We start from the raw sequence: 21,159 nt of genomic DNA on the forward strand, positions 1-21,159 counted from the left end.
TATGCTATTGTAGGGTATGCTGTTGTAGGGTATGCTGTTGTAGGGTATGCTGCTGTAGGGTATGCTGTTGTAGGGTATGCTGTTGTAGGGTCTGCTGTTGTAGGGTCTGCTGTTGTAGGGTATGCTGTTGTAGGGTGTGCTGCAGTAGGGTGTGCTGCTGTAGGGTATGCTGTTGTAGGGTCTGCTGTTGTAGGGTCTGCTGTTGTAGGGTATGCTGTTGTAGGGTGTGCTGCTGTAGGGTGTGCTGCTGTAGGGTGTGCTGTTGTAGGGTATGCTGTTGTAGGATATGCTGTTGTAGGGTATGCTGGTGTAGGATATGCTGTTGTAGGGTATGCTGTTGTATGATATGCTGTTGTAGGGTATGCTGTTGTAGGGTATGTTGTTGTAGGTTGTGCTGTTGTAGGGTTTGCTGTTGTAGGGTATGCTGCTGTAGGGTATGCTGTTGTAGGGTATGCTGCTGTAGGGTAGCTGTTGTAGGGTATGCTGCTGTAGGGTATGCTGCTGTAGGGTATGCTGCTGTAGGGTATGCTGTTGTAGGGTGTGCTGTTGTAGGGTATGCTGTTGTAGGGTATGGCGCTGTAGGGTATGCTGCTGTAGAGTATGCTGTTGTAGGGTATGCTGCTGTAGGGTATGCTGTTGTAGGGTAGCTGTTGTAGGGTATGCTGCTGTAGGGTATGCTGTTGTAGGGTATGCTGCTGTAGGGTATGCTGTTGTAGGGTAGCTGTTGTAGGGTATGTTGTTGTAGGGTATGCTGCTGTAGGGTATGCTGTTGTAGGGTATGCTGCTGTAGGGTATGCTGTTGTAGGGTATGCTGCTGTAGGGTATGCTGTTGTAGGGTTTGCTGCTGTAGGGTATGCTGCTGTAGGGTATGCTATTGTAGGGTATGCTGTTGTAGGATATGCTGTTGTAGGGTATGCCATTGTAGGGTATGCTGTTGTAGGGTATGCCATTGTAGGGTCTGCTGCTGTAGGGTATGCTGTTGTAGGGTATGCTGTTGTAGGATATGCTGTTGTAGGGTATGCTGCTGTAGGGTATGCTGTTGTAGGGTATGCTGTTGTAGGGTATGCTGTTGTAGGGTATGTTGTTGTAGGGTATGCTGCTGTAGGGTATGCTGTTGTAGGGTAGCTGCTGTAGGGTATGCTGCTGTAGGGTATGCTGTTGTAGGGTATGCTGTTGTAGGGTAGCTGCTGTAGGGTATGCTGCTGTAGGGTATGCTATTGTAGGGTATGCTGTTGTAGGGTAGCTGCTGTAGGGTATGCTGTTGTAGGGTAGCTGCTGTAGGGTATGCTGCTGTAGGGTATGCTGTTGTAGGGTATGCTGTTGTAGGGTAGCTGCTGTAGGGTATGCTGCTGTAGGGTATGCTGTTGTAGGGTATGCTGTTGTAGGGTAGCTGCTGTAGGGTATGCTGTTGTAGGGTATGCTGTTGTAGGGTATGTTGTTGTAGGGTATGCTGCTGTGGGGTATGCTGTTGTAGGGTAGCTGCTGTAGGGTATGCTGCTGTAGGGTATGCTGCTGTAGGGTATGCTGTTGTAGGGTAGCTGCTGTAGGGTATGCTGCTGTAGGGTATGCTATTGTAGGGTATGCTGTTGTAGGGTATGCTGTTGTAGGGTCTGCTGTTGTAGGGTATGCTGTTGTAGGGTATGCTGTTGTTGGGTATGCTGTTGTAGGGTATGCTGTTGTAGGGTATGCTGTTGTAGGGTATGCTGTTATTAGGGCTGGTAGTCTTCTCTCCGCTGACGGGCACACGTGCCAGTGTGAGGGAAGGGGTCTGGGTGTGCCCTTTCCCAGGTGCCAGCCACAGGACACTCCTCCCTGTGCAGCTTTCCGGGGGCCAGCCAGGTGGCAGGGGTCTGGGTACAGTGTCTTGCTGCCAGCCAGAGGAAAGGAGTCTGGGCACAGCCGCTGTGGGTGCCAGGTGTAAGAGAGGGGTCTGGGGATACCCTCCCTGGTGCCAGCCATAGGACAGTGATCTGGGTGCAGCCTTCTGGGTGCCAGCCAGATGATAGGGGTTTGGGTACCAAACCCTGGGTGCCAGGCTGAGGGCAGGTGTTCATTTACAGACCTTCTCGGTGCCATGTACAAGAAAGTGATTAAGGTGCCGCTTCTACGGATGCCAGGCTGAGGAAAGGTGTCAACCTTACAGCGCCTCTGGGTGCCAGGCTGAGGACAGGGTTCATGTATAAACTCTATGGTGCAAGACCAGTGACAGGTGGCCATATACAGCCCTTCTCGGTGCCATGTTAAAAAAAGGATTAAGGTGCCGCTTCTACGGATGCCAACCGAGGAAAGGTATCTGGATGAACGCTCTTTCAGTGCTAGCCAAAGGTCTGGGCCCAGCGTCTCTTGCTGCCAGCCAGAGGACTTGCATCTTGGCACAGCCTCTGTGGGTGTCAGGTTGAGCACAAGTGTCGAGGCACAGCTTCTCTGGGTGCCAGGTTGAGGACAGGAGCCTGGGCGCAGCCTCTCTGGGTCCCTTGTTGAGGACAGGGGTCCGGGCACAGCCGCTCTGGGTGCCACGGTGAGGACAGGAGCCTTGGTTAAGCCTCTCTGGGTGCCAGGGTGAGGACAGGGTTCTGGGCACAGCCTCTCTGGGTGCCAGGTTGAGCACAGGGTTCTGGGCACAGCCTCTCTGGGTCCCAGGTTGAGGACAGAGTTCTGGGCACAGCCTCCCTGGGTGCCAGGTTGAGGACAGGGGTCTGGGCATAGCCTCCCTGGGTGCCAGGTTGAGGACAGGGGGCTGGGCACAGCCTCCCTGGGTGCCAGGTTGAGGACAGGGTTCTGGGCATAGCCTCCCTGTTTGCCAGGTTGAGGACAGGGTTCTGGGCACGGCCTCCCTGGGTGCCAGGTGGAGGACAGGGTTCGAGGCACAGCCTCCCTGGGTGCCAGGTTGAGGACAGGGTTCTGGGCATAGCCTCCCTGTTTGCCAGGTTGAGGACAGGGTTCTGGGCACGGCCTCCCTGGGTGCCAGGTGGAGGACAGGGTTCTGGGCACGGCCTCCCTGGGTGCCAGGTTGAGGACAGGGGCTGGGCACAGCCTCCCTGGGTGCCAGGTTGAGGACAGGGTTCTGGGCATAGCCTCCCTGTTTGCCAGGTTGAGGACGGGGTTCTGGGCATAGCCTCCCTGGGTGCCAGGTTGAGGACAGGGTTCTGGGCATAGCCTCCCTGGGTGCCAGGTTGAGGACAGGGTTCTGGGCACAGCCTCCCTGTTTGCCAGGTGGAGGACAGGGGTCTGGGCACAGCCTCCCTGGGTGCCAGGTGGAGGACAGGGGTCTGGGCACAGCCTCCCTGTTTGCCAGGTTGAGGACAGGGTTCTGGGCATAGCCTCCCTGTTTGCCAGGTGGAGGACAGGGGGCTGGGCACAGCCTCCCTGTTTGCCAGGTTGATGACAGGTTTCTGGGAACAGCCTCCCTGGGTGCCAGGTGGAGGACAGAGTTCTGGGCACAACCTCCCTGAGTGACAGGTTGAGGACAGGGGTCTGGGCACAGCCTCCCTGGGTGCCAGGTTTATGACAGGGTTCTGGGCGCAGCCTCTCTGGGTCCCTTGTTGAGGACAGGGGTCCGGGCACAGCCTCTCTGGGTGCCAGGTTGAGGACAGGGGTCTGGGCATAGCCTCCCTGGGTGCCAGGTTGAGGACAGGGGTCTGGGCCCAGCCTCCCTGGGTGCCAGGTTGAGGACAGGGTTCTGGGCACAGCCTCCCTGGGTGCCAGGTTGAGGACAGGGTTCTGGGCACAGCCTCCCTGTTTGCCAGGTTGAGGACAGGGGTCTGGGCACAGCCTCCCTGGGTGCCAGGTTGAGGACAGGATTCTGGGCACAGCCTCTCTGGGTGCCAGGTTGAGGACAGGGGTCTGGGCATCAGCCTCCCTGAGTGCCAGGTGGAGGACAGGGGTCTGGGCACAGCCTCCCTGGGTGCCCGGTGGAGGACAGGGGTCTCTGTCGATAGGTTGGTTCTGTGTAAAAGTACCCCCTGTGAGTGCGGCCCGCCGGGGTTGTAAACGAAGGGTCGAGTCTGTGAATGGACAGTGAGCTCCTGTCTGGGTGAGAGCCGGAGCACCTGGGACAGGGTCAGGAATTGGGACAGGGTCAGGAATTGGGACAGGGTCAGGAATTAAAGTGATCTCGACGCATAGGAGCAGCCTGTCCCCTGTGGAAGGAGCTGTTTTAGGAATTGAAAGAAGGATCCGGCTTTTACCTGATTCCAGATGTGTCTTTTGTGCCGCAGACAGTGCCAGAAACAGCTGCACTCGGGCACATCTTAGTTTATACACTTTTCTGCAGTTTTCACGGGGGCTTCTGGCTTTACAAGGGACTGAGTCAATTCTAGCGTCTTGAGTTGAGCCCTGGGGCCTTGTGGCGCAGGGTGTCGGGGTCAGCTCTGATCCCGGCAGTAGTGCATGAAGCACTTCACCCCGTGCACCGTGAGGTCTTGCTGCGCCACTTTGCCCTTCTGGGTGTTGAAGGCGCACCCCTCTAGTGTCTCACGGCCTCCTTTAATTCTAACTCTAAAGCAATCACCTTGAAGGAGGTGTGGTTTTCTGAGGGTCCCCACTCGTCACCTTGTGTCCCTAGTGCAGGGCCCTCGTCTCCGTTGACCATACACTTTCAGGCACGGATTTGGCCATCCCGTCTAGCTCGTGTTCCTGCTCATGCCCCCACCCCTGATCTTGGGGGGCTCCTCGGGGCAGATCAGGGCTTCTGGCTGGAGGATGGAGTCTGCCAGAAAGAGACTGAGGGTTCCTCACAGGGAGGGCTGAGATGCAATCCCAAGGATGAGGACACGCCTGGGGACTGACACGTGGCAGAGTCCTTCTGATAAACAGCAGCAGGGCAGTGGACCACAGCATCGGGGCCTCCGCTGCGGCCCCCCCACCCCCCGCAGATGAACACCCCTGCGGGTTGACACTTGCTTTGTTTCTTCTGCAGATGCAGGGCCAGGAGCCGCCTCCTGCCGCCTTTAGGTAGGACACATGCTGCCCCAAACTCCAGGCTCGCAGGGCGCGGGTAACCAACAGGCTGACAAAGGGTTCTCAAAATATCGCAATATTTCAGTTCTGTGCCCTTTACGACTTAGAAATAAAGTAATTGGGGCATATTATCAAGAAATGGCGTTAAAATTATCGCTGCTTTATCAGTAGGAAACTGCAGCTAAAGGGACGATAATGGGCTTGATAATATGTCCTTGTGAATTCCAATAGAAGCCCATATTCTGGTATAATCACAAACGTCAAGACAAACGCATTTTGGGGATGGAGATTGCGAGAGGCGTTATTTACAAGCTTTGCTATTTGTGGCATGTTTTGCACCCTAGACTCAACGCTCTGGGGCTTCACTAATATAACTTTAAAATGATGACAATATTATCCTATTAGAGAAACATTGTTCCTTTCACCCTTGAAAAAAATTAGATTCTGAGCGAAACATGTGTCAGCTTATGGAAATCTACAGTAATATAAATGGGATATCACATTTGGAAACACAAAGTAGTAGGAATCAGATCTAAGTGCCAGAAGTTGATGAATGCCTCGGGCCCTAAACGTGGATAGTACAACCCTAAACACACAGTTATGATTGTGAAATCTCTTTAACATAAAAATGAATATGATTAGCTAGTGAATAATATCCAGGTTTGGTTACCTAAACAATGTGGAGAGAGTGCAATTTCAATGACTGAAAATTCAAGCACGGGTGAAGGAGGTGCCTTGTGTGCCCTTTTCGGGAATGAACATTGACAGGTGCACATTTAAGCAGCGCGCAATTTCCTGCTAGCGAAGCCTCCTTTCTTGCATATTGGCTGAGTATGGTCATTGTAACCGTGGTCAAAGAACAGCACCCTAAACATAGGCAGCACTCTGCGGTCCCACAGCACGGGTTGCAGTCCCACAGCATGGGTTGCAGTCACACAGCACAGGTTGCGGTCGCACAGCATGTGTTGCGGCCCCACAGCACAGTTTGCACTCCCACAGCATGGGTTGTGGTCCCACTGCACAGGTTGCATCCCACAGCATGGGTTGCGGTCCCACAGAACAGGTTGCACCCCAGAGCACAGGTTGCGGTCCCACAGCATAGGTTGCAGTGCCACAGCACAGGTTGCGATCCCACAGCACAGGTTGGGTCCCACAGCACAGGTTGGGGTCCCACAGCACAGGTTGCAGTCCCACAGCATGGGTTGCAGTGCCTCAGCAGGGGTTGCAGTGGCACAGCACAAGTTGCAGTCCCACAGCACAGGTTGCGGTCCCACAGCACAAGTTGCGGTCCCACAGCATGGGTTGCAATGCCACAGCACAGGTTGCATCCCACATCACAGGTAGCGGACCCACAGCACGGGTTGCGATCCCACAGCAAAGGCTGCATCCCACAGCACACGTTGCTCCCCACAGCACGGGTTGCGGTCCAACAGCTCAGGTTGTACCTGCTCTTACTAGTGCAGTGGTTCTTAAACAGGGGTCTAGGGACCCTTTGGGCCCATAAACACCTATTCAAGGTGCCTGCAACTGTTAGAAAATAAAATATTAGCTGATTAATAAAAAATATATGTAAATAAACAAAATGTATTTTTTTAAGTTCAATGACTGTGTACAATTTAAAATTGAAAGCTAAAAATGTAATTGGTATCCTTCGATTGATTTGTAGAAGCAATGCAAGTGCCTCAAACAGAAGATTTAATAAACAATGATTGGCTTCAATTGAGTTTAGAAAAACTTCAATCTTCACATTAAAATTATTCTTTTACATTTGTTCCCGAATTGTATTAAAGTATTAAATGTTTTGTGTATTTGTTTGATCAATGCTTGTTTCTGTATTATTATGTTTAGTTGTTCGGTTCAAATCCTCGATATTGGTAGGCCGGTGTTCCCAGATTCCAATAATGACTCAGTGGGGGGTCCCTGAATTCTATAAACGATTAATTTGGGGGTTCGCAAAAGTTGAGAGTATGAACAACCACACGGATGTATGACGTTACAATGCATACATTTACATCACGGTACATTACATTGCGGTTCTAACAACGCAAGTCATTACAACGACTTGCTTTGGAGGGCGCTGGACTTAGGAGTAGTATGATTTACTATTCCAACTCCAGTCTACATACAGTAGGGAAGGTGTTGGATAGTAAATTGTCCTATTCCTTGTCCTAGAGCGCCATCCAGCGCAAGTCGTTGTAATGGCTTGCGTTGTGAAAACTGCGATGTAATAGCATCGCAATGTAATCCCCGCGTTGTAAATGATGTTTCCCCAACCACACTGGTGGGTAAATTAAATTACTCCCTGCCCGTTACTTTACTCAGGGACCCTACGGAATATCATGTTGCCATAAACACTAACAAATAGAGTTTGGGCTGCATGAGAAGGCGAGAGTAAGATTTTTCTAAATGTAAATTGGTACACAGGGAGCTTGGGCTAGAAGTGTATTGTGGAGTACCATCCCAAATTCCAAACTCAATCCGGGTTCCTGCATATACCCAATTCCAAACACAATCTCAGTCCTTATTCTAATCTCAATCTCAGATCCAACCCTGATCCAGATTCCACTCTGATCCCAACCCCCACCCGTAGTCCGACCCCACTGCTCACCCTGGTTCTAATCTCAATTCCAACCCTGGTTCTAATCCCAAAATATCCAATCTTGATTCTAATCTAAGCCTTTCTTCCAACTCTAATCTTGATTTCACAATTTGAACTCGAATTCTCATCTCAATTCTAATCCTAATTCCAACTCCCTTTCCACTGTCATTTCCAATCCCAATGTGTTACGCACCAAGTGCTCTATTTAGAGTTGGGTCCAACGCACAATTCCCTAATTTGTGAAGAAAGTGGTACCGTGCCACCATCTATAATTGGAAAATTTGCATGATCTCCCAGCTACCAATGCGGTCCTTAGTTATCCGTTCCACAGGTATCCTGTTCAGCCATAAATACCGGTGTCTCCCGCCGATACCAGCCGGCGGACTCGCTGTTGTAGACTGTTTTAGGGCAGATTAGACAGCAGGGAGCAAAGCCATATATTATTTTCAAATGATCTACCAAAGTAATGTAAATTTTACATAATGATAATCATTGAAATTATTCGTAGAGTGATTAATTGCGCGTCTTATGGCGTAGGAAGGATTCAGCCTTCGGTTTATCTATATGTGTCCTTGTAAAGGAGCGTCACCAGCGGTGGAACGCGCTGGCGCCTTGTACATTTACCTGCACACAGAAGCACTTGTCTCTCTACCTTTGACCCTGGTAATGGCTATTCGGTAACCATGCCAACAAGTGGTCCAACCATTTACTCAGGTTATATTATAAATACTACGAACAGGAAGAGGGTAGGGCGGGAGCTGCTCTCAGGAAGCGGCTCTCGACGCGGAATCCGTTAATCATATGGACGCTTATCCATATAAAAGCCATATAATAACCATGTGAAGGTTTCTGATGCATGTTCTTGTAGCATGGCAATTTGTAGGGTGAAGAATCGGTCGAGCTCAAAGTGTTAATTCTTTCTTTTTTGTCTATTTCAGAATTATCCGCCCCTCCACCTTGCTGCGTTGAGGACCGGCCCCAGCGGTTGCTGCCGCGTGCCTGCGTGGATCCTGCACAGACGGCACATTCTGGGTGGCTTTGGTGATCTGCTGGTGATTGGATGTTCTCACTACGAAGACAGTGTCCATCCTCCACAGCCTGCTTTACTCTCACCTACACACCCCAGTGCCCCCCCACCTCTCCATGGTCTTAACAACACCAGCCTCTACACCCACCCCTCCCACCCCCCTCCTTGCTCCCGCCTCCCATGCTCACAAGTGCAGCCGCCCTCTTCTCTCACCCCACCTATCGGACCCTTTGGCTTGTTGAGGGGTGTCCTTCTGACATAAAAGTGCCTCATTGTCCCCCCCTCATCTCCAGCCTGGTTCCACTGCGTTGTCAGATGGACATGTAGGGCGGAGCAGCATGAAGATGGTGGCTGGTGGCCCATGTCCCTGACCCCAGATCCCCCACTCCCCTCCACCCTCTCCTAGCCCATCGCAAGACCCACCTTCCCTACTGGTCCCTCAGTCCCTTCTCCTTCCCTCAAGAGGCTACTTTGGGACTGAGGTCAAGAGACTTGCCAACGTGGACAATGCGATTCTCAGTGCAGGCAAGCACCGGCTCGCCCTTCTTATGCCAGCCAGCCACCTGGGTCTCCCAGTGGTACCTTCACCTTGCCCTCTGGATTCTCAGCCTTGCTTCCAGGATGGCACACACGGAGAGCCAGGCCTACTCGCAGACGGTCAACACGCATTATGGGAAGCTGCGTGGCACGCGGGTGCCACTGCCTAGTGAGATGCTGGGACCTGTGGACCAGTATTTGGGGGTGCCCTACGCAGCCCCGCCCACTGGGGAGAAGAGGTTTCTGCCTCCTGAGCCCCCATCCTCTTGGTCTGGCATAAGGAATGCCACTCACTTCTCGCCTGTTTGCCCGCAGAACATTCACAATGCAGTTCCAGAGATTATGATGCCCATCTGGTTCACCTCCAACTTGGACATTATTGCCACCTACATCCAGGACCAAAATGAGGACTGTCTGTACCTGAACATCTACGTGCCAACAGAGGATGGTGAGTCCCCAATGGGGTGTCGGCTGCGAGATGCCAAGCAGTGCAATCCTTTGCCCCCGCAGGCGTCTGGGGGATGAGCCATGGGCGTCTCTGGTTCTGTTTGACTCCCACGCCCTTCTCACGTCCTGCAGTCCCCCTCATCTGGATGTCGTGTCTCATGCATGGTGTCTTGTGTTGGCTGCATGCCTTATACCGCTTTGGTCTTTTTTTTGTTTTGTTTCTGTTACAGCGGTTCTTCATCTTTTGGACTCTGCCATTCTCTTTCTATCTCTCTCTGTCTCTCTCACACACCTGTTCTCTCTGCCCCCTCCCTTCCCACAATCCCTTGGTTCCTCTCCACCCTCCCCACCCCTAAAACCTCCTCATTGGCATCCAGTCAGCCCCCTCTTTTATCTCACTGGGTCTGGTTTTTAAACTCTTCTACTATACCATGGGGAAACCAACAGTAGACATGGAGGAAGGCAGTGGAATGGGGCTTGTTGTACAATTTAGGGGTGTCAGCCGAGTCTGGAGATGACTGACAAGGTTTGGTTTTAAATGATGTGTCAAGAATTAGGGCATGAAGGCTCCAGTGAATGGGCAAGATGGGTCGCTTACTAAAACACTGTCCCAAAAACAAGATGACTGCCAGTGTTACTTGGTCCATACTTGGGAGTGATTCTGACCCCTTTCCTCTCCAAGAAGGTGCCTCACTGGCATGATTTGGGAGTGCATTGGGATGGTGTGCCCCAGCTGGTCAATATAATCTCCTGAAACAAAAGTATGACCAATGAGTGAACTCAATGGGTTGACTATGCATCATCAGTTGTGCACAATGGGTGCTTACTGCAGTACATGCAACCCTTTGACCAGTGTGGTAGGTTGTTCCTTCACAGCTGCAAATATTAGTCTTATAGCAAAGTGCACTCTTTCACAATAGAAGAACAATCTATGGCTCCCCCACATACTTGGTGCCAACACTGAGCACGTGTAAGTGTGCCACTATGTACCCTGGCAAAGTAGATTATCGAAGATTTGGCACAGAGCATCTTTGGAGGCGCCATGGTGCACTTCAGGGCTGGCCAAGACCACTTTGCTACCAAAGGTCCATAAAAACTGGAGACAAGGTGGAGATGTCAAGTGACGCCCTTGGCATGCAAACTCCCACCCACAGAAGAGTCTGAGGATTGCCCCTTTGTGGCCTTGGTGTTCCATGTTAAAGCACAGCACAAACAAATGAGCTCTGTGTTAGGCGTGGAAGCACAGCACAAACAAATGAGCTCTGTGCTAGGTGTGGAGGCACAGCACAAACAAATGAGCTCTGTGCTAGGTGTGGAGGCACAGCACAAACAAATGAGCTCTGTGCTAGGTGTGGAGGCACAGCGCAAACAAATTAGCTCCGTGCTGGGTGTGGATTTTTCTGCTAAGGTGAGAGTTTGAGATACTAATTGATAAAAGTGGTAGCACCCTCAGTTCCATTCTATTGGCTCTTTACTGACTGCAGACACAGATTTATAGATCACATGCAGGTGAGCACAGACCTCTCATTGTCTGAGTTCTTATTGTGTAGACACGTGACTTGAAAGAAAGTTGTGAGTTTTGTGATATAGCCCCAATGAAGTCAGCTCGGGCATGGTTTGTAGCTTACGAAAAGGGACCAGAGAATGATGACCTCCAGGGGTTCCCCCGCATCACCTTGGGGTGCCAGTGACGAGGTCGAGGAGGCTCCTCTTCTGAGGTTAACACTTTCCTTCATAGGTCATGCATAGCTGGACGGTAGGTTGCACTGCAGGAAGGAGAGTGTCCTGGGACCTCGTAACCCCCCATCACAAGGTAGAGTTTTGGTGGGAGCCCTTGAGGCATCTGGGGTGCGGCAGGAAGCCGCCAGAAAAAGAGGAAAGGGAGCAGGGAGGGGGCAGCCCCTGATTGGACCCCCTCCGCCATTTTGCAGCCTCTAGGAGCATGGGAGATGCCACTGCATCCCATGTTCGCATTCTTCTTCCCACCTCCCCCCTGCTCCCGGTGCACCAGAGGGCTTGCGGGTGGGCCCGGGGCTGGGTGGGCAGCGTTGTGTTGAATTGCATGCCCCCCTCCTCCTGCCAGTGGTTCCTCCTGTTATTCTGTAGTCTTTTATTCATTTTACAGTAAAACGGATATCCAAGGAGTGCGCCCGAAAGCCCAACAAGAAAATGTGTAGGAAAGGAGGTATGTACATCAGAGAGAGAACCAGAGAGACAGAAAGAGAGAGAGGGGAGGGTGGGGGATGGTGCACACCCATCTCTGCGACATTGCATCTTGCAGCACGTGAGATGCAAGGATGAGAGCACATCCCGCAGTGCTGTCTGTCCACTGGACATGGCGGCACCTGAGGATGTCTTCACTCATTGGGTCTTGTGGGTTAGGAGTTACAGTGAGCTCTCGTGTGCTAACATTTGGGTTTCGAGCCATACAGAACCTGTCTGCCCTTCAGTCTTGAGGCTGGGATGGGCTTTGGGGTTGGAGCGGGGAAACTGCATTTTACGACAGCTCTGCTTTATGGTGGATTCAAATCTGTTAATGTTCCAAGGATATTCCCAACTAGCCACCATGTTGGTAATAATGGACCTGTTCATGATTTACTTGTACTTGCTAAAGCCATTGTGGGGTCTTAGTATCCACAGATGTACACAAGTTGTTAACTCATTGAGTGAATGCGCATGGGGTCATTCTTCAGCCTCTTGTTCAGTCGATGGATCACTATATGGTTGGTCCGTATCCAGTATGTGGTAGTTCCACGTTCTTGCGAACCCGAGTCACCAATGCTGGTGACCGTAAGTTAGGTAAGCAACGTACCCTCAGCCGGGGCAAGGTATAACCAAGAATGCAAGAAACATTGTGAGCTTGGAGGTGGAAGTGACCAATGGTTTTGGTCTCATCAGCAACTCAAAGAACCTATGGTTCGGACAGAAAGGATTGTCTCTTCCAAGGATATCAGAGTGATTAACGAATATTTATATTGTAGCCAAAGATTATAGAGGTGAGGTCTCTCAAAGGATGTCACACATAAGCGATATTGTTCGTTAGAGTCATGACCATGACTCCCACAAGGTACTGAATTTTCTGCCTCTAGCTTTGAAGTCAAAATACTCATCACTGCTTCTGTGTTCATTGGTCTTGAAGAAGCATGTTGGGCATTTCTTCTCTATACAGTTGAGGGGTTCTTCAAGGACAAGAACTCCTCCATTTTGTTTCCTTCCAGCGGCTTCTACTCGATCTCTCTGATGATCCTACACATTAATGCCTAGCCACTTCCCCGTTCCTTGTTTCTTTAGACGCGGCTGACCTCTTGATTTCCGTAGGCTGTATTAGGTAGTCTTTTCACTAGGTCTCTACAGATGTGTACACATTGGGTCATCACATGGTGAGCACAGGCAATGGGAATGACTCATGGTCAGTTTTGTCATTTACAAGAGCTCAGTCAGTATGGATGGCAAGGCATGAATGAGCAATGGTCTTCTCAAGCGTTGTCGTGAGTGCCTCTGTATTGGATGTTAATGAATAACCTGAGCTGCATATCAGGCACATTCGCCACGTTGTGCACTCTCTCGGTGCTAATCAGGCTGGATATCTGTGGTTTCAAAGTTACCTATGACCAATAAAGACCCGTTCCACTGGAGTAAGCGCTAGGCCTGGGCGGTGAACTAGGCTCCGTTTGCGGAGTTTGCAGAGTTTTCTGCACTCTGCACTATGTAGAGCTCGCGGTGTGCAGAAAACTCTGCTCCGCGATGTGCCGTGGAGGTTTTTTCCTGCTCGTGATCGCAAACGGTGAGTTCGCGAGCTGCCGCTCGGGTATAATTTCTACTCGAGCAGCAGGAATACCAGCACAAACTGCAGTTCACACTGCACTCCGCCACTTGCAGAACTTCGCTACTTTTTTTTGTAACTTCCCGGAGTTCTGCATAGCAAAACTCCGCGAATTATGCTCAGGCCTGGTAAGTGCAGTCACTTTGTTCTGATGATTACTCTCTGATGATGTTGTGCTGCTGTTAGGACCATGTTATGACTTTTTTAGCTAGCTAGAGTGTACGTTACATGCATACTTCAGTGGCCCCCTTTGTCATCCAAAACAAGACTAGGGCACACATTTCAGGGGTCACAGGCATGAAAGTGTTAGGTGCCCTGGTGTCCAGAGTGTGTAGCATCAGATGGGGCTGTATGAACAATGATTTGAACACAGCATTAACAACATTTACTCTCCACACTGATTCTTGTCGTGCATCTTTGTCTTAATTCTCCCGGGGACCTACACTTTAATAACAGCAGAAGAGCCGAAGGCTTGTGGTATTCTACAAGGACTTCCTGAAGGCTTCAAATCATATGCGTTTAGCATTTCATCTTTTGAGCTGCCCACATTGTTGCTTTAACTCCCTGCAGCTAAGACCTCTGGGCATAGTATCGAGAATGGCGTTAAAATGATTGCCGGTTTAGCGGCAGAAAACTGCAGCTAATGCGTCGATAATGGGTTTGATAATATGCCCTGGAGAATTCCAATAGAACCCCATGTTCACACCATAATATGATCATGATCTAAGAATCCCTGACACGCGAGCCATGATCTAAGAATCCCTGACACTCAAACCATGATCTAAAAATCCCTGACACCCGAGCCATGATCTCAAAATCACTGACACCCGAGCCATGATCTCAAAATCACTGACACCCGAGCCATGATCTCAGAATTCCTGACACCGAGCCATGATCTCAGAATCCCTGACACCGAGCCATGATCTAAGAATCCTTGACACGAGCCATGATCTCAGAATCCCTGACACCGAGCCATGATCTCAGAATCCCTGACACTCGAGCCATGATCTAAGTATCCCTGGCACCCGAGCCACGATCTCAAAATCACTGACACCCGAGCCATGATCTATGAATCCCTGACACCCGAGCCATGATCTAAGAAACCCTGACACAGAGCCATGATCTAAGAATCCCTGACATGCGAGCCATGATCTCAAAATCACTGACACCCGAGCCATGATCTAAGAATCCCTGACACCCGAGCCATGATCTCAAAATCACTGCCACCCGAGCCATGATCTAAGAATCCCTGACATCGAGCCATGATCTCAGAATCCCTGACACCGAGCCATGATCTCAGAATTCTTGACTCCGAGCCATGATCTAAGAAACCCTGACACTCGAGCCATGATCTAAGTATCCCTAGCACCGAGACACGATCTCAAAATCACTGACACCCGAGCCATGATCTAAGAATCCCTGACAGCGAGCCATGATTTCAGAATCCCTGACACGAGCCATGATCTCAGAATCCCTGACACTGAGCCATGATTTAAGAATCCCTGACACTCGAGCCACGATCTAAGTATCCCTGGCACCGAGCCACGATCTCAAAATCACTGACACCCGAGCCATGATCTAAGAATCCCTGACACCGAGCCATGATCTCAGAATCCCTGAAACTGAGCCATGATCTCAGAATCCCTGACACCGAGCCATGATTTAAGAATCCCTGACACCCGATCCATGATCTAAGTATCCCTGGCACCGAGCCACGATCTCAAAATCACTGACACCCGAGCCATGATCTAAGAATCCCTGACACCGAGCCATGATCTCAGAATCCCTGACACCGAGCCATGATCTCAGAATCCCTGACACCGAGCCATGATTTAAGAATCCCTGACACTCGAGCCACGATCTAAGTATCCCTGGCACTGAGCCATGATCTCAAAATCACTGACACCCGAGCCATGATCTAAGAATCCCAGGCACCGAGCCACAATCTCAGAATCCACGCAGGATCTCTCCCAACTATTAACATTTCACTTTCAAGTCCCCAACAGGTGATTCTTCCATCTTTTGGGCGCTCCTCCTGGCCAATATCAACGGCAGCAAACTTTCGTCCTCGTTGACTGATCTCATTCAGCCAAAATAACACAGGAAGGGTGAAAGAGGTGGGTCACTCCCCCTCTCAGCTCTTTACATTGGCAATGCCTCTCCATGACAGGACCTTTTCTAATCAGCCTTGAAAACTACACGAATTACCCACCTTTAAAAAGAACTAACTTAAAAAAACTATTTAAATATAAAAAGCATGAAACTGTTTCCCTGCGCCCTTTTTTGACCAATACATTTAAAATCAATGGTGTCTCAACTTAAAGAAGTGTACACCACTTTCAACCTCAAACCACTCTGATTTCTCTCCATATGGATTCAGTCAACCTTATCCTTTCGCTCATACAATCGCTACACTGACTCCCGCTGCCCAGCCACATCTACCCCTAGTGAGTGGCACAAACTGGACCCCGCAAACGGTAATCAACCACCTTACCTGACAGACAAAGTGGAGAAGTGTGGCTCAGGGGTTAGAGGCGGCAGACCCGGAAGCTGAGATCGGCCCTGAACCAGGGTTCAATTCCCCGCCTCGGCGGGTCTTGGGCTCAAAAATTCCACGGACTCGATAATTCTCGCTCCGGTGCCTTTTTTTTTTTTTTTAAACCTTTATTTGGAGACAAGCAGGTACAAGGGGAGTGTACATACAAAACATACAGTCACATTCGGCCATTACAGTGGTACGTCAGTGCCTAAGAAGCATACAAAAAATAAATAAATAAGGAGACACAAGGAAGTACAGGGCAGGGCATCAGTCGATACAAGGAGCATCATCGAAATGTGCAAGAGATATTAAGATACAATGATCCAGCATGGGCAGGCGAACCAATAAGACAATGCAATATGAATACAGTACATTAGCGGAGAACACATGAGCCAGAGGGGACACAAGTATGAGGAGCACTGGATAGAAGGGTGCCGCATAGGGATACAATCTGGATTCCCGATAAACTACTTGTCCGAAGGGAGCCTCCCACCCCCCTATAGCTCGCAGGAAAAGGAGACAGTCAGCCCCCCCCCGATATCGAAAGAACAGCAGGTGTCGTGTAAAATCCCAGCCCATCACGTTGTCATCAGCCTATCCCCTCACGGTCCCCAAGTTCAGAATCAGAGTCCCGCGCCGCCCTGGCCAGGAGGTACACCTGGAGCGGACTCCAAAAATCCTTTGGTCTGCATCGAACAGGCATCAAATCAGAATAGATGTTGTACTGATCCTGACAGTAAATGAGGTCAGTCACCCAGTCTTGAAACGCGGCACCCTACCACGACCCCAGCAACAAGCAACCCTACGCTTAGCCAACAACAAGGCTACGTCAACAAATCTACGGTGAGAGGCAGGTACGTCCTTAGAAAAGCCAAGTAACATCACCAAGGGGTCAAATGCCACCCCATCCTCCGCCATAACCTGCAGGGCTTCATGAACCTGAGTCCAATATTCCAAAACCCCCGCACAGCTCCAAGCCAAATGCAAAAAATCAGCGCCTTCCGCTCGACACCTGGCACACCTATCATCCTCCGCCAAATGAAACCGCAGTTTCCTCGCCGGGGTATAGTAGTACCTCTGAACAAACTTATAATGGATAATTTTAAGGCGACAACTAGAAGAGACATTGGCCGTGAGCCCGCAACAATATTTCCACTGCTCGTCTGTAATAGGAGCACCCAATTCGGCAACCCACTGCTCGCGCACCCGATCGGTCGGGACCGATCGCTGTCGGCGAATAGCCCCGTATAATTTCGACACCAGGTGTCGCCCATCTGAAACCAGCAGCACATGGAGGGGGAGGGTTACCCCAGGCTCCGAAGGGTAGTCCGGTAGCAGAGCACGCATGCCCTGCCGCAGGCGGACAAAGTAGAACAGGTCTAGAGGGGAGCAAGCAGCCGAACCGAAGAAATGAGCCTGCGTACGGAAGGCACCTTTATGAAACAAGTCGCCCCACGTGAGGATACCTAGCCGCTTGCACATCCGCTGAAACCCCGTCTCCAACAACAGCGACAAATCCGGGTGATAAGCCAAAGGCAAGGCCGGCGAGTAGAGAAAGGAAACGTCTAGCAAACGAGCCATCCGCTTCCAAGCATCCACCGTGCATGTCACCGTCGTGCGGGGCGTTTCCACATCTGACACCTTGCCCAAAACCATCCCCTCCAGTGGGAGCGGGTGGGCGACCCAATGCTCGGCAGCAATCTGGGGCATGAATGGCGTGGGGCGCATCCAATGATAGGCATAATGCGCCTGAGCGCTGAGATAATAGAGTTCAAAATCAGGGACGTCGAAACCGCCATCGGCGTAAGGCAACGTAAGGGTAGCCCAGGCCACCCGCGGCTGCTTGCCCCCCCAGAACAATCGCAGAAGCTCAGAGCGAAGTCTACGAAAGAAATAAGCACCAGGATGATATGGGAGGTTTTGAAAAAGATAAAGAAAGCGGGGCAGAACCACCATCTTGATAAGAGACGCCCTGCCGGCCATGGAGAGAGGTAAAGACATCCATCTGGTGACATCATCCGCCAGTTTAGTGATGGCCACACCATAGTTGAGCCGAACCGCGTCTCCCCTATCCAAGGACACAACAATACCGAGATACCGCAACTCCGAGTCACACCATTCCAAAGGGTAGTCAAGGGGAAACCTGGCCACCGCAGCCGTGAGGGGGAAAAATTGAGATTTCCGCCAGTTGATATGAACCCCGGATACACCTCCAAAAGCGACCAGCTCCCGCAGGAGCGAATTAAGGTTGTTCTCAGGGTCCTTGACATAGAGTGTGACGTCATCGGCGTATAAAGAAATGCCGACCTGCCGCTGAAGACAATTAAAGGCGCTCTGCTGATGAAACTGACGTATCCTGCAGGCTAGGGGCTCAATGGCGATAGCAAACAAGAGGGGTGAGAGGGGGCAGCCCTGTCGGGTCCCTCTCGTGAGAGGGAACGAGGGGGACAGCACCCCATTCACTACTACCCTCGCCATCGGATCAGTATATAAAAGCTTAACCCAAGAGATGAAAATCCTGGGGAACCCCGTCCGACAAAGAACATCAATAAGGTAGCCCCACTCGACAGAGTCAAATGCCTTAGTGGCATCAAGAAAGATAGCAGCAACCGGGACAGTGGGATCAATGGTCGACACAAGCGAAAACAAAGTGCGAAGATTGTGAGAGGTGGCGCGACCGGGCACAAATCCCGACTGATCCGGCAACACGATAACGGGCATGAGTTCGGCTAATCTCACCGCCAAGACCTTCGCGAGAATTTTAACATCGCAGTTGAGCAGTGAGAGGGGCCTGTAGGAGCCCACATCTAGCGGATCCTTACCCGGCTTGAGCAGCGACGTGATGGCGACCTCCCGCATGGAGCCCGGTAGGCGTCCCTCCTCCAAGGACTCCTCAAACACCTCACGGAGCACCGGGGCCATGATGTCAATATAACACTTATAAAATTCAGCAGGAAGGCCATCCAGCCCGGCGGCCTTCCCATTAGAAAGAGACATGATGGCATTCCTGACCTCCTCCACCTCCAGGGGCCTGCCTAAGAACTCCCGATGACCATCCGATAGCCAACAAAGCGCCAACTCATCGAGGAATCCACCGTATCGCGTCTCACCCGTCTGCTGTGTCGTGTAAAGGTGTGCATAGTGTTCAATAAAAGTGCGCTGAATCTCCGAAGTGTCCCGACAGCGAGTGCCATCCGGAGACACCAATTCCAACACGTCCGACCCATGCCTAGGATGTCTAGTAAGAGCAGCGAGGACCTTACCGGGCCGCTCCCCTTCGCAGTATTGCCTCGCCGTCCAGTATTTCCCCCTGTGCCTAGCCTCACGAGCAGCCTCCTCCTCATACTCGGAGAGCTTAGTGCGGAATTGTGCCAAAAGATCGGGGTCCGAAGTCACCTGCATCCTGCGCTCCAAGTCTCGCAAGTCAGCCTCCAACCTCTCGAGGGTCCGAACAATCAGACGGAGTACACCACAACTTTTAGAAATAGTGACACCCCGGATCGTGACCTTGAATGCCTCCCAAATGACCTCAATGCTCTCCACAGAGCCCTTGTTTCTAGGGAAGAACGCCTCCACCTCCGCACCGAGTTCCTCCTTGAACACCGGGTCGAGCAAAGCACTCGGAAACAAACGCCAAGGCGGGCGCGGCCTGTGCAACCCGGGGACGGACAAATCAACCTTCACCGGACAGTGGTCTGAATACGTCCTAGCCAAATGTGTGGCCCCCCTCAGGCCAGCCACCAACCCTCTAGAGAGGAATACATAGTCCAGTCTTGCCCATGAACGAGCATGTGTGGTGTAATGGGTGCCCTCCCTAGTGGCAGGGTGGGTGTACCTCCAGCTGTCAACCATCCCAGCCTCCTCCACTATCCCCCGCAGCACTTCCCTAGCCTGTACATTGTACTGAGGGCTACCCTCAGATCTGTCCAACTGGGCCTGAAATGCAAAATTGAAGTCACCCCCCCACACAATGTGAGTAGCATCCACAGCAAGGACATGACCCCACAGAGTGACAAAAAAGATTGGCGTATCAACATTGGGAGCATAGCAATTAACAAACAGTACAGTGTTCTGCCCAAGCCGTCCCCACAGCAGCACATAGCGCCCCTCAGGGTCCCCCACAGATCCAAGTTCCTGAAATGCAAGCGATCTTTTAACAAGGATGACAACCCCACGAGCATACGAAGAATAGGAAGCAAACCCCCTGGCCGCAGCCCACCGTCCGCCGAAAGTGGGGGAGGGAGCGGGGCGCAGGTGCGTCTCCTGGAGAAAAGCAACATGAATAGCATGCCTGTCCAAATACTGTATCACATTGCGACACTTCCTGGCATCATTAAGGCCCCGTACATTCCAGGACAAAATTGAGATCTGATCTACAACAGCAGTTGACATCACATAACGGAAGGGCCCCACAGGACCCTATAACCAAATACAGGGCATCCAACTACCAGCAACAGCCAACGATAGGTCCACGCCCCAAGGCACGGGCCGACCTCCACATACACTCCATACATTTCCCAGTCATCTCCAAAACAACCAAACAAGAACACAACAACTCCCCCCCAATCGACCCATCCATGCAGCAAGCACTCAGGACAGACTACGCGCCACGCGCCGCCAAGCCATTCCACACGGCTCACATCTCGCACACGTGCTACGCGCGCAGAGTGCGCCCCGGCACGTGGCAGCCTAAAATGGCGGCCGGCGCACTCGGGCCCAAAATGGACGAGAGCACGGATCCCAAAACCCGTCCCGTAAGATAGGAAAGTGGAACAGCCCGGACATTTCCGTGCACTCAAGCAACAGTAGCAGCTACCAAAGCGAACCAAAAGTCCCAGGCAAACAGACATGGACAGCGACAACCCCCCCCCATCCACCCACCTGATACCGCCCCAACTATCAGGCCACATACACCCCCCCCCCCCTTCCCTCAACACACATCCAGTCAACCAACATAGGACTAGAATCCAAACAAAGGGTAAACATGGGGCACACCCTCCGGGGAGCCTTCCAGAGGTGCACGACGCCACTCCCTCACGCCACGCCAGTGTCCGCGCCAACGAGTATCAGGCGGCCCCAGGCGCAGCGCGGGGGGGGTGGGTGCCCAGAGCGCGACATCCCATAACACCATCCCGCGGTGCCATCCCAACCCCACGTAGACAGCAAAAAAAAAAAAAAAAACGCACTCACCCGTCGTAATACAGACACAACCCATGCATCAGCAAAAA

The 21,159-nt window shown here is 51.6% G+C and overlaps 1 protein-coding gene across 1 annotated transcript in view; it reads left to right on the plus strand.

Annotated features, from left to right (window-relative positions):
• Nucleotides 1–21,159, plus strand: part of LOC147668220 (neuroligin-3-like) — a gene marked incomplete at its 3' end in the record, with an annotated part of 513,603 nt that overhangs the window by 342,797 nt on the left and 149,647 nt on the right. The window contains exons 3-4 of the mRNA XM_086948693.1: nucleotides 8,497–9,570; nucleotides 11,695–11,754. Of these exons, the coding sequence (XP_086804819.1) occupies nucleotides 9,093–9,570; nucleotides 11,695–11,754 (538 nt within the window). The remainder of the gene's footprint in view (nucleotides 1–8,496; nucleotides 9,571–11,694; nucleotides 11,755–21,159) is intronic.

Source organism: Lissotriton vulgaris, unplaced genomic scaffold, assembly GCF_964263255.1.
Source record: "Lissotriton vulgaris unplaced genomic scaffold, aLisVul1.2 SCAFFOLD_341, whole genome shotgun sequence".
Classification (NCBI taxonomy): domain Eukaryota; kingdom Metazoa; phylum Chordata; class Amphibia; order Caudata; family Salamandridae; genus Lissotriton; species Lissotriton vulgaris.